We start from the raw sequence: 18,429 nt of genomic DNA, 5'->3' as shown, positions 1-18,429 counted from the left end.
TTTTGTGGCATGGGATTGTATATTTTTTTTTTAGGAACAGCGAAACAACTCTGAAAATAACAAATCCCCTTAAGCATCTTGATCCCACCATCCCTCAGGACTTACCTGCAGAGCTAAAGCTCACCCATCCTCTGAACATCCCTCTGCCAGTGAGCCAACAGTGGCCAATGACAACAGCAGAACATAACAACTGTGGATAAACAGGGGGTCTAACACATCTCACACCAAAGAGTTGTACAGCTCTCTGAGGACTGGAGAGAAACCAGGAAACTGGGAGATTCTGGGATGCAGTCCTGCCTGGAGGGTGAGCTAGGCAGCTTTCCATTTACCTTCTGCAAAAATACCCCCAACAACCCTCCTGCTGGTCCATCTGCACCTCTGATGCCCTGCCTCAATCCCACCATCCTCTCCTACCAAGCCTCAGCACCTGCAGAGCTTTCTTCCCCCACCCTGAAAGCAGTACCAGAGCCCTCCATCTGTCAGCTCCTCCTTGGTTCCTGTGCTCTGTTTCTCTACCTCCAAACCCCAGATTTCAGCGACTTTTCTTCCCCTTCCCATTCTCTCCCCCTGGACTCCCTGTCTCTGCCTCTCTGTTGGGGTCCTCATCCAAACTCTGCCCCCCATCCATCATCCCACTGCTCCAGTTGCTGTGTCCTGGCTGCCCCTTCAGCAGATCTTCTTCCCTCCAGGCCCCATTCCCACTTTTGGGGACAGTGGGCCAGGCTCTCTGCTGCTCCTGATACCTGTGTTGAGAGCTGGGGTAGATTCCAGGAGCACAGGGATTCAATCCCTGGGAAATACCACTGCACAAATGCACCTTTGGGAAAGGCAGATTAGAACCAAACCCATCTCTACTGACCACTGCAGATTTAGAACCTGGGGTCCCAATTTTAAGGGTGACAGGGCAAGATAATACTGGAATAAAATTCACCCCCCAATAAACTTCAAATCTAAGTAACAGGCAAATCACTTTGTTTATATTTTATGTAGGCAAAGCAACTTTTTTCTCTACTTGTAACTGGAAAAGGTTGAGAAATTTCTGCCCAGACAACTCATGCAAATTTTTTCTGTTCAGCACAGGAAAAAACATCCTTCAAGTGTGTCAGAATATTAAGATGAGCAAGGCCACGTAGATCAAGGCAATCCCACCTGGAAGCCAAGAGCTTTGTCCAGCCCAATTCTGCCTCTTTCCAGAGGCACAGCGCAGTTCCCTGAAAAGAGCACTCACAGCACTGACCTCACAACACCATCATTTTTCCTGATGTCTGTTTTTTTCTCTTTACACAACATTTATCACATTAGTCACAGAACTGGTATCTTCACAAGATAAACCTCTCTCTTAACTCACAAATATTTTCCTGAGCAAGGATAATGACTTTGGTAGTTATTTTTGTTTCTTTCCACACTGAACTCTGATCCTGCCCCAGAAGCTCATTACATCAGAAAAGTCATCAGTATTTTATCTGATGCCTTTTCCTGATGCTGTCTCCAAAGCCCACACATTCAGCTTCCATCATTGCTCCCCCCTGCAAACCCCCATTATCCAGAAGGATATCCCCTTGGAACAATTCAGGCAGTGGATGTTCCCAGTCTCCCCTGACAGGCAGTATCTGTCACTCCGAGCTGGAATGTGCAGGCTGCAGATGGCAGCTCCATCCACACTGCATGGAGTGGTCCCAGCACTGCTGGAGCCAACCTGACAAACCCTGATGCACCAAAAATAACTGAGGGTCTCCACAGAAATCCTTTAATGCTCTGTGCTGTCATTAATTAACCCCCAGAAGGAATAAACTTGTACTCAAGTATCAGGCTGCACCATGCTCAGTATTTCACTTGTGCCTACTCCTCACATCTTCTGGAGAGCTACCTGTCCTCTGATTGGATTTTGTAACATTGTACTGATGACTTCACTGTTATTAAACTGTCCCTCATACCTCTGCTTGAAAATCATCTACAAAAACAGAGGAATCAATGACTTAATACAACCCTCAGCATCTTCTACTGCAACTTCACTTGCTTTGCTTAAATTCAGCCTAATTTTTCTGGTGTAGTAAAGAACCAAAGACTTGAATATAAGACTTGCTAGCTTTATTAATGTCTGCTCAACCCAATAATCAAAACTAAGCATTATCTTCATTTCACCATTATACACAAAATTGTGCCACTACACTGCTATTTTTTAAAAAATGTAATTTTCTACCATCTGATTTTGTTTTATTTTAATTAAAATCATAAAATCAATAATTCTTATACTCATTTATCTGATTGCTCTCCACTTTCAGCAAGGCTCATTACTTCCATGTCTTTCAACCCCAGCATACTTATGTGTTGTTTCCTCAGCTCTATTGGGCTACAGTAGATCATTGCATGCCTTATTTCTTTGTTGTACAAAGTCTGTGGGTAAGTAATTTGCTGCCTCCTGTTCTCCCATCTCGAACTAACAACAAAATGGATGAAGTTAGAAGATATTTATTTCACACTTCCTGAGTTTTGGGGCAATTAACAATACATTATCTCTTAACACCAGAAAAGTATTTTAAATAAACACAGTCAAACTAAAGAAGTCCAAGAGTATTTAGATGGCTCTGCACCAGGCTTTGATAATACTCGTGTCTCTCACTCCAGCAGAGAGAAACAATTCAACAGCAGCAGCAAGAAAGGGGAAGGGGCTGTTGTCCCATGTGCAGGAGCAGCTCCTGGAGCAGCCAGGAAGGCAGTGCCCACAGCTGGCTCCTGTTTTCAGTCAGCCACCACAGACACAAAGCCCTCCTGCCTGCACCGAGGGGGTGCTGTAAGCTCAGCTGACAGATGCAGCCACTGATCCCTGCACTCACTGTCGGGTTACAGCCCTCACAGAATCACAGAACGGCCTGAGCTGGAGGGGACCCAGAAGGATCATGGAGTGCAACTCCTGGCCCTGCACAGACACCCCAACAGTCCCCCCCTGTCCCTCAGAGCGTTGTCCAAATGCTCCCTGAGCTCTGGCAGCCTCGGGGCCGTGCCCACTGCCCTGGGGAGCCTGGGCACTGCCCAACCAGCCTCTGGGGAAGAACCTTTCCCTGAGATCCAACCTAAACCTCCCAGCTCAGCTTCAGGCCATTCCCTCAGGTCCCATCACTGGTCACAAAAGAGTGAAGAGATTGGTACTTGCCCCTCCACAGCCCCTTGTGAGGATATTGAAGACTCCAATGAGGTCTGACCTCAATCTGCTCTTCTCCAGGTGAACAACCCAAGTGCCCTCTGCTGCTCCAACACAGCTTCCCCTCACGAGGAAACTCATGAGAGACTGAGTTGGGCACGTCCTTATCTGAGGGCTCATCACCCCATAGCATCCCTACCAGCTCACCTGCTCTCACCCCTGTACTTGGGTCACCTCACCAGAGAAGCTGCTTGGGAGGTGGTAATGGAGACACCATCCTGGAAGACTGATCTGACCATGGAGTAAGGAAAACTCAGATTAGTGGAGAGCATTGGAACACTTCCCACTGCTCTCCAAGCCTTTGAAATTGCATGGAAAATAACAACTGCATGTAAAAAGTACTTTGGCCAAAGAGCAGGAGGACTGGCTGAACACACCTCACAGCTCCTCCAAGTCTTCCACAGGAGCACTTGAACAAAACAACGAGGCAAACTTTGGTATATTCTGCTGAGTTTAAAAGCCTCATGTATCCAAATTTTTCTCCTCACACGTTCAGCAGGTTTTAAGATGTAATTATAATCCTGTGTGCACAGACAGGAAATGTCAGTGTTGAAGTAGGAACACACACCTCATGGGACAGTGTTAGCTGAGAGAAGCTTGGGTGACTGCAGGGCCAGAGGCACAGGGGCAGCACAGTCAGCAAAGGGCAGCAGCTCTGAGCCATCTGTGCTGGGACCACTCAGTCCTACATCCTTGATTTACAGAATGTGTGTAAGCCTGTGTACCTCCTGAAAATGGCAGTGCTTACTGACTTCTACTGCCACAGTCAGTAAGAAAACAAACACGAGTCCAAAACTAAACTCCTAATTCAAGCCAAACTCCAACAGACTTTTCAGGAAAAAGGCAGAAAGGAATGGAACATTTTTGTTTGAGTTACTCATCCTACAAGTTTGGGTTTGTTGTACATTTGCCGCTGTTAACAAGCCTCTAGTGGGCTACAGTTCCCAGTAATTAATGTTTATTTGTTCCTTTTTTTCTCAATAATACAAATTTTGGCTCCCATGTTCTCACACAAAGATATATACAAACATGAAAAAAGGGCAAACCAATGTATTTTATTTTGAGCTAACAAGCTCCAAGATTTCAGAAAACAAGAAACATGCACATAATATACCAGAGCTTACATTTCTATATAACTAGTAAAAATAAAACAAAATTAGGGGAAAAACCTAACTAATTGGGGAGTATAAGAACTGTATAAAAATAAAGCATAGTAGAGAGATAATACACTTCTACCTGGCCTCAGAAAAAGTTCAAATGCAAATTCTTATTTTATTTTTAAAGCAGTTTAATTTTTTTCTTCTCCAATGTATGACTTATTAAATGAAAAATTAGATACTGAAAACTCCAAATTTAGTCATTTGGCAAAAATTAACAGCAAATTTAATCACACTTCAGAAGTGCAGTTTCTATTTATTGAATACTAAGTGAATCTGAGAGAAGAAAAAGGGAAAAAATGCAGAGTGATGTCTCACAGATTACTTTCCCATCATATAATTTTTAATAATAAAATGGAAGTTTTGGGGTGGAAGCAAAAATTGACATTTACTGACATTTAGCAGTTAAAATGTAATCCTTCCAGAGAATGAATAGCAGAAAAAGGTGGGGGCGGAAGAGAAGGGAATCAACTTCTGCTCTGATTACACAGGAGAAAAAAAGTTAAAAATCGTGGAATAAACTGAATGAAAGCACAGAATCACGAGTGTTTGCAGATGAAGTTCTCCCAAGCATGGAGGAGGATGTCAGAGTTCCCAGGAATACCCATCCTGGGCTCCCTGGAAATACTCCCTACAGAGCAAACACTCAACTATGAACCACTAAGGGCAGCTGGTCAGAAGAGATCATTGCTCCTCATGTCTCAGGGGCACTAATTAGTGACCAATACACTCTGACACTCAGAATGTGCACAGGATTCTACTGATTTGTTTAGGAAAATGCTTTATACATTTAAGTAACCCATTTTTTAAAAGCAAACAGGAAAAAAAAAGAGAAAGCCCTCAGGAGTTTTGAAGCAGTGACACCAAAGCTCTGTGTGGATGCAAACATGAGCCAAGGTTTCTGAATGACCATGAAGCAGAATGGGCACAGGAATCTAAAGATTGCCACTGTCCACAGGTAGGAGGCATTTTGATGAATAACTTGCAGATTTAGAGTACATGTGTTATGAAAGGGTAAATTGTTGTGATTGAAGTTAATTCACATTTTAAATAAAGTTGAAGTATTATTTGGAGGCTTGAACAGACCACTTAGGACAACTCCATGCAGCCTGATTTCTCAGGAGGGTCACTGCATTAGGAAAGTCGTTCCTCCTTTGAACAGTTTCAAGTTTAATAGTTTAAATTGAGGAAGCTCTATTCTGGTGAGCTCTTTTATAAGGAAACCTGATGGACTTAGGAGTTTTGAAAGATACTGTTCTTCAGAGAAGGTGAGGAACCTTTGGGCAGTAAGAAGTGACATAAACCAGAACCTTAATTTATATTAATAATATATGAACAGCACTAATGTCAGCCAAAGAGCATTTAATGCTCCTGTGCACAAGAAGGAGGAATGATATGCAGTTGTCTCCTGGTAATCCCCTACAGAGCAGGAGAAGATGGGACACATTAACATTATTTGTTTTTAATATAAACCAGAGCAACGTTATTCATTTTAATATAAATCATCAACCTTGGTGCTGTAGGTGGTATGTTGTGCACACCAGAAGTTGGTGACTAGCAGGAGTATTTAACAGCACCTTCCCCTACCAAGTCATTCTTATTTTAACTTGCAGGTCAGTAGGTCAAGTTTAAAAGGCAGAAATTACCATTTTGGTCTGAGGAGTCACAGCATCCTCAGGAAAAAGAGACAAGGAACATGTGGAACATGCACGACCTGTGTCAGAAAACAGCTGTCCAGCACATAACACAAAGTCCCAGCACACTGCAGGGCTCACCTGTTAGAGTTTAGAGGGTTTACACAAACAAAACCAGAGAGCACCAATCTCCTCATGCTCAGATAGATGGCAAAGGTGACATGTGAGAAAATCCACACTGAGCTTTCCCATTCCACTGTCAGAGGACTGGGACACACTGATTCCTCCCCTGCCTGCCCAGGCTCCCAGTTCAAACCATTCTCCTGCAGGACTGCCCTCCTGTGATGCTCCCTGCCTTGTAGGATGCAGGCAAACTCCTGCCTTAGTTTTAAAACTCAGCGGTCCCACGCAAATGCCAAAAATGAAGCCTGCCACAAATACCAAGAACTGTTTAATAATAAATTTCTATTGCTGTGTTGGATGTTTTATTGAACCAACACTTGTGAGAACTTTTTCCATATTTCCCCTGGGAAACTCGGCTTTTGTGCACAAACACACAACCCTGCAGTCATTCACCCTCCCTCACACCTCCACAACAGTGATTCAGACAGCAGGGAGGTGGGAAAGGCTCAGAATTAATTGCTCTTGTATAAAGTATTTTATCAATAATGTATATGGCTGTTTTCTCCTCTTCCCTGCTGCAGCAAGAGGTCAGCTTTGGTAGATCTTGAGAGTCAAGTTCCATTTTTCAACAGTAACAGGCAAACAGGCCCAGCCCAGGCCAAGGCAGCCACACCTGCCACAGCAGAGCCATCCTGGCAAGCAGCGTTTTGGAATGCAAGTGGAAGGGAAAGTCACTCTCACACTCCTTCCAGCTTCAGGAGGCCTTTAATCACAGCATCTCAGCACCAGGAAAAAGTTATTACAGCGCTGAGAGACTGGAGGAAAATTCCACTTGATGCCAATTTAGCAGAACTGAGAGCATTTTTAAATTAATTGACCTTTCCCCATGTACCACCCTCACCTTGGCAGGCTGTGTGTCCCTGCACTCTGGGGCAATCTTGAGATGCTGCTTTGTAGGTTTCCAAACATAAAGAAAGTCAACTGAAAACCCACACAACTAAACATGATAAACCTGGAAAAGCACCTAAATCCAGTAGACAAGACAGCTATGGACGTATTTTGACCTTTTTCAAGTATGAGTTGTGTACCATGAAGTCCAGATAGTCGTTAAGAGAGTGACTGGAATAAAGAGGAAGAATACAACCAGCTACCAAAAGTGGTTTGTGATTCTATTCCAAGTTACAGATACAAAGCTTAGTTTTTATAATTCATTGACAGACATCCAAAAATTGAATTAAAACCATATCTGCATTGGGGTGCATGATTTAATCATGTATTAGAGTCAGCTGAAAGCATTAACTATGCCTCTAACATTTCAGCTTCTTGTTTTAACTGTCTTTAGCAGTTGATTTTCACCATAATTCATATTAAAGGTGAAAACAAGCAGCAGAGTGTGCCTGGAAAGAAGTTTCAATTACATCACACTGTTTGCATTTCCATGGGCCAAGTCCCACAAAACGCCTTCCTGGCCTGCCCTTCATAAGAGGGAAAAGAAAAAGGGATCTAAATATGAACAGCTGTTGCAAAAAATCTGTTTCACTTTATGTTTACACCCCAGTTTAGACAAGAAGAACTTGCCCAGGAAGACACACCCTTAGGTGGAACTATTGTGCAAGGGATGGACATTACCCAGGGCTACAGCCACCTGCAGAGCTCCACCTGCCCCTCCTTAGACAGCAGGATCTTTTACTCCTGCAACGGCAGAGCCCTCAACACAAGAGAAGCAATAAGATGCCTTCTGAAGCTCAAAAGGTTTCATTATTTATCCTGACAGTTTTGTAATTATCAGTTGTAACTACAGGATCTAGAAGATCACAGCCAAATCTGTACAGTATATAGGAAATACGGGGGGTTCTTCACCCCTGAAACGCTGTTTCATCTCAGGATCTTCACAGCATCAGCACCTCTCAGCTCCGGGGCAATGAATTTCACAGGTTAACTGTGGATCAGAAAATCCTTTTAAATAATGCACATTTCCAAGGTCAATAGGAGGAACACTTAGTTCCCACCCTAAGGGGGCGGGTGCCTCTGAAAACCCAGCCAGGCAGGTTTCGTTGGAGCCGGTTTCACGTTACCGGGCAAGGTGAAAGCACCGATCGTTTTTCGGGTCATCATTCACAGGCAGGCACTGGACATGGGGCAGAAAGAACAGTGCTCTGCTCCCCTTTATCTCAAACTTAACTGCTGCGGGGTCTGCATGTGTGCAAGGGCTATTCTGCCCACAGAAAAGCTCTTTAAAAACCAGAGGACAGAGCAGTGCCCTTAGAACAGAGAGGGGGCCTGAAAGAACAGGAAGCTTCTAAGCATCAAGGAACCATCAAGCCCCGTCACCCTCCCAAGTGTCAAATTTTGACTGTAAATTGATTGGAAAGGGAAGAGTAGGACAAAATGAAAGGCTTTTACTCTTCAGGAAGACAATGGGGACGTTGTGCTGTAGTGTGGCTGCAGCAAGGGCCGGTACCGTGGCACGGCAGCTGAGCCAGAAATGCAGCCCCGTCCCCTCCCTACCTTGGAGCTCTGACATCCTTGGTGCCGACAACTCGTTGCTGTGGCAACCAGACTGCTTTTGACAAAGCCACATTGACTAAAAGCAACACGTGGGAAAACGGAACAAGGCCCTGAGGGAAATTAATCCCCTACACGAAAAATAAATACATTTTTGCTTAAAAATTAAGCAAGAAAAGGATAGGATTTCTCACTGTTAGAACAGGCCAGGAGCACGCTGGGAGCTATGGCAGACAGTGCCAAATGCCAGGCCTTGTACACTGCAAATGGATTTTAAGGACACTTCATCCCTGAAATACACGGTAGATCCACTGCTAAGGAGTCCCCTGAAGAACACAGGTGTGCAAGGCAGCTGCTCCCTATCCAGTTTTTAACTGCTCTCCTCTGGATACAAAATGAAGCCCAACCCCACCCCACAGTACAACAGAAGCCAACTGCTGGTACCAATCACCACTCGGGAGCTTTCCCAAGGCCCAGGGCTGAGTCACACCTGGGCAGAACACCCCAGCCAAAACTCCACCACACCACAAAGCTCCGTGGCTGAGGAGCACCAGGCACTCCACACCCTGCCCTTCCCTGGGCAGCAGTTCACAAATGCTGCCCCCCAAAAAAAATAAACAAACTTTTTTCCTGATTTCTCCCCGTACAATGGGCTCAATAAATCTGTCCTTGGCCCTCGCTGACTCAAATCCCAGAAGCTGCCTTAGGGCCTGTTACTTGGAATGCCAATGTACTTAAGACAGTATTCCAGAAAAAAAAAAAATCCTGGGAAAAAGCCCATGGAGAAGAGCCAAGAGTTTAAAACTGGCAAGACTTAAGATCTGTGAACAGCACAATTTTAATAAGATGGGCTCCTTAGCCAGACCATCTGAAATTACTCATAAAGATGGCACACCCAGGGGGGTTTGTTTGGAGGCCTTGAAAGTAAATTCAGCAAGCAGAGTTTTCTGGAGGAAAAATTAATTTTACACAAATTTAATACTTGTTTTTTCTCTTAAAACAGGTCACAAAAGCTCCAGTGCAAAATGCCAGGTATCACAAAGATTCAGGAACTAGGAGGCCAGGCATGATTTACATGCTCAGCAAGACTTGTCTCCCCCTTCACTCCCGAGGTATTAAAATGCTGGAGCGTTACAGCTTAATCTCATTTACGGAGCTTTGAATCATCTTAAGTACTTAGGAAGTCTGTGTAAAATACCCCAATCTGTGCAGTTTATACCCCCTAATCCACACAGACCACACCAGCTTTCACTGGGGAGGACAGAAAGACCTTCTCACGGTTTTCCAATTAATTAAGCGGCTCCTCCACTCTCCAGCACCGGCCCCATCTCTGCCACTTCCCTTTCCATGGATGTCACCGTGTCTGCTGACACCACAACAGCCACACAGAGTCCCACCAGCTCCTCTGGACACCTCTGCAGGCAGCTGTGCTGCTGCCATCAGAACATCTCACTCCAGCCTAAAGTCTGGTGTTCTAAAGACACGTTTGGCCATGGAAAAACTCCCAAACAAGGAAATATGTGCACATCTTAGGAGAAACGGGAACTTTTAGAGGGTCAGGCAAACAGCAACCGCAAAAGCATTGAGGGAGGCAGAATGTGGTATGATATGTCAATATGTCAATGATTGTAACTCTTTTCACTGCATACAGTGAAGAGATTAAAACAGAACAGTCTTTATATGCAAGAGATTAATCTATTAATTCTCTTAATTTCACATTGGCTCTTGCTCCCAATGACGGTGACATCTTCCTTCCTTATGCTTCCCATGAATTTATCCCAGCAGGAACATAATCTCTGTTTTCTGTTGAAATCTAACTGGCACAAGCTACCACGAGAAGACATTTATTCTGAGATCTTACACAGGTGCTACCACATACAGGGAAAAATACAGTGAGGAAAGCAAGATGTGTGTGAGCCGTGACATTCAGGCATGTGCCTGATTCTCCCCAAATTATAAAAGATGGTATCAGGTTTTTCCAGCCTGGGCATCTCTCCACATAATATGACCATAAGTAAAGGAGGCTGAAGAAGGCTTGCCTTGTAAATTAACTCGAAAATTCTCCCAATTGCTCCTCTGCACTAAAGCTGATTTGCACAATCCAGTTACCTGTAACGAGACTCCCAGCCAGCACAAATCAGCGAGGTTCGACTGGAGTTAAATGGAATAGCAGGATTTAGATGGAAAGGGAGGAGGGAGCAGCAAAGAGAAAGGTCTTCCAGCCTGAAGAGAGCGTCGAGCAATCAGTGGTGTCTGACCACACACACACACACAGACACACACACACACACACACACACACACACACACACACACACACACACACACACCACACACACACAGACACACACACACACACACAACACACAGACACCACACACACACACACACACACACACAAGACACCACACACACCACACACACACACACACAGAAACCACACCACACAGACACACACACACACACCACACACACCACCACAGACACAACACACACACAGACACACACAACACACACACAGACACCACACACACACACAACAGACACACACACACCACAGGACACACAGACAGACCCTACACACACAGAGCACACACAGACACACACAACAGACACACACCACCACAGACCACACCACAGACACACACACACAGACACACACACACACAGACAACTACCACACACACAGAACACACACAGGACACACACACACAGCCACACACACAGACACACACCAACACACAGACACACACACACAACAGACACAACACACACACAAGACACACACCACACACACAGACACCACACCACACACACAGACACACCACCCACCACAAGACACACACCACACAAGGACCACACACACCACACACACACACCACACACAGACACACACACACACACACACACACACACACACACACACACACAGACACACACACACACACACACACACACACACACACATATGCTCTGCCTTCAGCAGCTCCCTGGCAGCTGAAATAAGACTCATTTATCTGTAACAGTTGCTCAGATCTTTGAACCTGGGAAGGAGGGGGACACCCTTGATCTTCCCGAGCTTTGCTGCTGCACAAGTCAGGGTGGAACTTGTGCCAGCTTGCTGATAGACTGGGGGAGAGCACAGAAGGTGCAAAGCAGCATCAAAATAGTTTTGCTTTTTCAAGATGACTTAGTGGCTTACAGCATTTGCCTTTCTGTTTGCACTTCTTAGGCTTAATGAACTGCCATTGAAACAAGTAAAAATTTATTACATGTGCATTCATTATTTCAGACCAAGCCCGTCTTTCTATTTTTTAAATTATTTGCTGTATTTCAGATAAAGGGAAGACCAGTCAAGAATGTCAGATCTTCCAAGTAAACTGATAAAGTCCATTTTTTTTTAAATTAACTAGTCCAACTGACACTTTGAAAGGTGCCAGTCTGGCCCCAATAAATACAAAGTGCTCTAGTCTTGAATGACTCACTGGTTTAAAAACAATTCTTGTAGCAATAGAAACGACCCACTTTTTAATCGACTGGAAGTTATTTTAGGTATTTTATGCATATTTACGTAATAGTTACCAAAACTGGCACTGAAGGATAAAATTCAAGGACCAGTCTCATGCTATTCCATATTTTAGGCACTCCTCCACACCCAGGGCTGCCATTTAACTAGAACTCTTCTGAACTCATCTTCATTCTACTCTGTCTGTATCCAGCTTTGATCTCCAGCACACAGCTCCCTGACTTTATTACTCACACTGAATTTACTGTAGCATGAGATAAACCAGTATAAACAGGCTGCAGGAAACATGGCAGGTAAGAGGGAACTACAAAATATTTCACTAGAAAGTGCTAATTTCCTCCAGAAACATGCAATCATTCCAGTAAAGGAAGAGCTCCTTCACCCTGCACAGAACCTGGCATTAAACTGGGCTCCCCAAATTCTCAACGCAGTTCAAAGCTTAGCACAACATTATTCTTCCTTATTCCAAAAATGTTGAAATGTTTCATCTCTAATCTGGCATAATTTTCTTCTTCTCTAAGACTGCAATGTATAGCATCTAAGAAGACTGTTAACATTTCCTGTTCTACAATCATCAGCCTAAAATAACCTTCACTTTCACTGTATGCATTGCCTTCCCCACTGCTGCACCATTTTCCTTCAGTATCATCTTATTTCAGGCAGCAAACAGGGTATTTTACAAGCACCAGTTTTTTAGATAACTTGCAAAACAGATATGTTGGACTGTAGAGTCTGCTGTCTGTGAGCAATCATGACCTGGCTTCAGGGTATCCTAACTGAAACCAGACTATCCCACTGTTAGCTTTTGTCATGTGGGATTATTTAATGTAATCAGAAACATTACAACTGAGTGAAAGGCAGAAACATAGCTCAAGACTGAACGAAACTGAGGCAGAATGCCTGTCTTTGCCCACAGCGACTCCCCTGTGGAAGGTAAAACAACATTCCCTATATAGTCCTTTGTAAGTCCCAAGAACCATTCCAGGAAGGGCTTGTTTGGCAAAATGTCTTTCTCCATTACCTGCCTTCCTTGGTTCTGAGAAGAACTTTATGCTAATAGTGTTACAGGGAACAGCAGAGCCTCCTACTCTACAATTATCATTTCTATCATTCACCAAACACTCTTTAAACCTAAAAGGCAAGGAGCGTGGTCAGTTTTGTGTTTGCTTTTTGCTGTATTTAACATTTGGGCTTTGCCTATTTGCCTTCAAATCAGCAGGTTACACACACTTTTCTGTTGGCACTTTGCAGCACAACACATTTTCCATGAGGCAGGTGATGGCTTAACTCCCTGTTTATTCTAGAGGATAAGGCCTGTGTGCACATGTGGCACGTGGGGACACGGGGCACTGGTGGACTTGGCAGTGCTGGGGAACAGCTGCATTTAATGATCTTTAAGGCTTTTTCCAACCTAAACTATTCCATGAGGAGTCTCAGGTGACTGGAAGGCACCTGCAGCACACAGTGCTTAAGGGAGAAGCACTCTCCCATTGCTATCCTGTCATCCAGGAGTTATTCACACCACAAGTACCCATGCACTCATAACCAAGGTACTTTGCTTTCCTGAAGTTCCAAGGGTCTTTGTTTCCCTGCTATGCCTGACTTGTCCTTCTTTTTCTCCTGGAAAGAAGCACCATCTGTTTACTGAAGATGAACGGTATGGCAATGGTAACACTGTTTTACATCCTGAAACATCCCCCAAATTCCTGAAGCTGCAGATGCAGAGAAGTCCCAATACCCCATGAAAGGCTCTCTAGCTCTCTATTCCTCATCCCAGCTCTGAGCCCTTTCTACCACATTTCACAAAAACCCAAGTAGATCATCAAATGCACTGAAAAACTATTTTAACACCACTTAGCAGGAATTTGTGCCAAAAAAGAAAAAGAAGTGAGGGAGAAGGAAAGAAAGAACAAGGAACTGTAGGTTGGTGGGGCTTTTTTAATGGAAGGCAAGTCCCAGGAGTTCACATTTATCCTCACAGGTAGTCAGCTATTTTGGTCTCCTCCTCTCCCTAAAAACAGTGAGGAGTGCAAAAACCAGCAGAGAACACTCAGGGCTGATGTCACTGTTAAAGAAGTGGAGGTTAAATTTTAGCCCCAAAAGGTAGAGTGAACAGAAGGGGGCAGGCTGGCAAAGAGGAGATAAAAATAGAGGAGTGACTAGACTTCACTTGACTGCTATTTCTGGATGAGCTGTGGAAAGAGATCTGAGCAGGTTTTCTATTTGTAAGGGAGACAGAGACCAAAACACAGTTGCTTTCTAGAAGGCCACAGTCCCGCACAGCAGTTTTGTTTATGCTTCTACTTTTCTAAATCCCTGTGTTCTCACTATTTGGAAACAGTGCTGTTCAGCCAAAATGTCATTATGTGTCTAAGTGAGTAACCAGATGAGATTTTTTGGAGCAGGGCAGCAATGTGTGTGGCATTTCAATTTGACAGAGACAAAGCTGACAGCACATTGTAAAACTGGGTAGCAAATCACAATGCCAAGCAGAGTAAACCAGCCACACAGTACTTTAGGAAAATTACTGAAGCCCTGCAGTATCTCTGAGAGGATGTCTTGTGTTTTTCCACTCTAAACTGATTAGGGAAATTCTAACTAGCTGCAATTATGGACATGGACTAACGACGACAACAGGGACCTCCCAATTACAGGATGTGGTGCTTGACTGACACAGGGCTCTGGGGATGAATATTTTTGCCTGCCTGAGCCCTTTCCTCTTGAGTACCTCTGTTAAAATTCCTTCCATTGAGTAATTTCTGTCCAGATCCTGGCTGTGCTGGCTCTGTTCCCATTTAAAAGAAAACCTGCAGGCAGGAAGCAGTGCCATCTGCCCAGTCAGGAGCTGCCTTAATGGGCAAGTTTGGTGTGAAGGGGAAGAGCCTATAACACTTCAGCAGCAGGAGCCATGTTCAGCCCTTCCCAGGAGCAGGGTACTGCGAGCACACTCACACCTGTGTATATTTGAGGACAGACACTTCAGATCTCAATGGATAATCCACAAGCAACCTCTGGAAAAAAAAAATCCACCCAGCATCCCTTATTTTTCTGTTCAACTTGCAATTCCATCTCTCCATTTCTCTTTACCTGTCGTACCAGGTGGGTTTGTTCAGTGACAGCTTCACCAGCCTCCACTTTCTATTCCTGTACATGAATGATAACCCCACCATCACACCCCAGAAGAATGAGCAGTGGCAAGGGCCTGCTGTCCCTGCACAGAGAATTCTGCTCTGAAGCTGTTTCTGAACAGGTTTTTTCTCCAAGTTTCTTGTCCCTTTTCCAGAACTGCTTTGACTGGATGAGACTGCCCTGAGTCTCATCTGGAGCAAGTCTGGGACTTGTGTGACTGAGTCCAGGTTTCACAAGAAACAATGGAAAAACTTCCTCTGAATATTTTCATCCTCCAGGGCTAGGAAAAGATGTTCTTTGTCAATTAACCAAGCACAGTTTTTATGCCTCCTTGTTGGGTAATCTTCTCATTAGACCATCTTTGGACAGAACAGCAGATCCTCTCTGGGCTGCAGTTTTACTTAATTGCATGTTTACCTTTTTATTCAGCACTTAAACCCATAATGATGAGAAATACACACATGCAAGCAGCAAACCATTATCTGCCATTTAAAATCCCTACAGAGCTCATAAACATCTTAATATTTCTGTCACAGTTCTGTCCCTTCCAGAAGAAAAGTGCACACATTGCACAGCTGGGCTGGAGAGAGGATGACAAACACTATACAGGGTCATTTCAGTGATGCATTAGTCACTAGTGCCATGTAATGACTGGGGAAGGGGAGGTGGTACTTTGGTCCTTAATATGTTTTAGAAGTTCTGAAAAGAAATCAGCCAACTCAATCAGTGCTAAAAAGGAACAGGTATTAGAGACTCCACCACAGGTTCCTCTCCCCATCAAGCAGAAGACATTCTATCAGGGCACAGCAATTTCAACTCTCCCTCTCCTCACGTCTGAGGGCTGAAGTAAAAGAATATTTTACAGATGCTAGTATCCATAGGAATATATTTCCTATTTGATTCAAGAGCTACGAAGTTTGCTCTGGAACATATTTGTTGCCACGGGATTGTGCCCTGGAAGGGCAACTTCTGTTTTAAAATGCTTCCAGCCCTTATGACTGCAAACCCTTTGAAGTATGAATGATCTCTAATCAGCAATAAAGCTGCTGAACTCTTCAGAAACAGCAGATCAGCTTCAGGATTAACTATTATCCTTCATCACAGTATGCTAAGTATAGAAATTAATGTTGATAGCACTGCAGAAGGATCTGATTAATGGATCACCTCAGAGGTGCACAAACCTCCAGTATTCCATGTTTGTCAAAACCTCCAGTTTCCCCATGATAAACTTCAGTGAGTCAGCTACGTGAAGCCAATACAAAGGAGTGTGATAAAGTACATGAGAGTGTTGGAAACATGGGAATTAATCCACATGTTATTGTATTATAAGCTTTTCTAGTTCCTCTGTTACAAATCTTTTTGATACCCAAAGCTACCAGACATTTCCAGCCTGTTCTATCGATGTGCAAAGGCTTTGTTGGAGACAGGACTTCTCTTGGAAAAGACCCTTTCCAGACCCTGGCAGACCTTCCAGTTCACCACTGGTAGATCTGTCCTGCTCCCAGCACACGTGGAGTGTGAGTTTTAAGCAAAGGAAGGATGCCTGAAAGCCTCCTAGACATCCCAGCCAACCAGATTAACACCAGCAAGGCATCTGAAACATCCTTAAGTAATTCCCATGGCAATTACTTCAGCTGGTATGAGTCTTCTCATACTGAACCATCCAGGTTCTCATTTAGGCTGCTTTTTCCCTAATGATGTGGTTTAAAAGCATCAGGGAAATCTTCAAGTTTAAAAGCTGCAGAACAAAAGGCAAGCAAGCTTTATGTTCTCTAATGAATGGTTATTGCTCCATTTATTTAAGTGGTACTTATCACCATAAATATCTGCTAAACTCATTTGCCATACTGGTGTAATCAGTGCTTTCCCAGGAAATATCCTTCCGTAAATGGATTGCAAAAATAAAATAGGAGAATAAATAAACAGCTAGAAATGCCCCTTAAGAAAAGTCTTCAAAGGGAGGAAAGACTGAAGATCAATGAACATTTAAATATTTCTCAGTTAAGGCCTATTCATTGCACAAGATCCAAAATAGTTTCCTTCATGAGTATTGCATAACATGTTCATTCAAAATCTAGCAAGTTTTCTCCCAGAACATACCAAGACACTGCTCTCTCCCCCGCTTTTTTGTCTTTTAAGTAGGAACACGAGAATGTCACAGCTGATAAGATTATTCTGGAAACTCACACAGAATATTCTGGAAAAGACTCAAGTTTGGACTACAGTGTTGCAATAGCAAGTCTCCACATATTCAGATTCTACACCCACCACTCTTTGTGAAGCAACAGAACAAGCGGCTTTTACAAGACTCTGGGAGTGAACTCTGGCCTCCACACTATAAATAAGGAAAAGAAGACAAAATGCACATACCTTCAAAGCACATTTCTGGCCTGTCTGCTTGTTGAAACACTCCAGTACTTTGCCATTGATTCCTAACCCCAGCACGCGTTTGGAGAGTTTGTAGTCATCTGTGACTGCATGTTTTTTAATCTCTAGTTTGACATGGGCCGGTCCCCCGGGCAAGGACTTCACGCTGCTCTTGCTCTCCACGTGACTCTCTGGCTGGGATTCCTGTTCACCTTCACTTTGCTCCATATCAGGGAAGAGTCTGGGAGGACAGAGATACCCCACAGGGACTCTGTCGGGTATCCTCAGCAGAGTCCCTCCTCTCAAGCGATCAAACAGTCCATTTGCTCGCCATTTAGTCCTGAGTAAAAATGTAACCAAGTGTTAGTAACTGAGGTCAACTAACGTTCTCCCACCTCACCACTTTTCTCTTTTCTTTTTTTAACAAGATGACCAGGTGCTAGACCAAGAGTGGAGGCTCACCTCAGGAAAGCACACTTTGGCATCAGTCTGCACTTATAAATCACTGCTTTTACTGCAACCAAAACTGAGCAACTGCTGAGCCTTGGGCTAAAATGTTAGCTAAGCTCTGTACAACAGAACGGAGCTTAAGCTCATAAATCTGCATCAACAACTTGTTGTCTCAATGTTTTATGTAGAAATCCCCACAATGGTCCCCTGCTTTACCCTGACACTCCCAAATTACGCAAGAGAACCACGATCACCTGAATCAAACCCCAGAGCGGCACTGCCTGGGCAGGCACCGAACCCTGGGACAGCGCTTCGACTGCCTGGGCCCACAGAGCGAGGG

General features: G+C 44.1%; 1 protein-coding gene across 5 annotated transcripts in view; it reads right to left on the bottom strand.

The window, feature by feature from the left end:
• MAPKAPK3 (MAPK activated protein kinase 3) overlaps positions 1–18,429 on the bottom strand; it is a 106,184-nt gene that overhangs the window by 29,621 nt on the left and 58,134 nt on the right. For all 5 annotated transcript variants that reach the window (XM_018068595.1, XM_018068593.2, XM_018068592.2 and 2 more), the window contains exon 2: positions 17,643–17,979. In XM_018068595.1, coding sequence (XP_017924084.1) covers positions 17,643–17,867 — 225 coding nt within the window. In that variant the 5' untranslated portion in view covers positions 17,868–17,979. The remainder of the gene's footprint in view (positions 1–17,642; positions 17,980–18,429) is intronic.

This window comes from Manacus vitellinus, unplaced genomic scaffold (genome assembly GCF_001715985.3).
Source record: "Manacus vitellinus isolate BGI_N305 unplaced genomic scaffold, ASM171598v3 scaffold_14_pilon, whole genome shotgun sequence".
In the NCBI taxonomy this organism is placed as follows: domain Eukaryota; kingdom Metazoa; phylum Chordata; class Aves; order Passeriformes; family Pipridae; genus Manacus; species Manacus vitellinus.
This window is presented reverse-complemented; position numbering and strand designations above follow the sequence as displayed.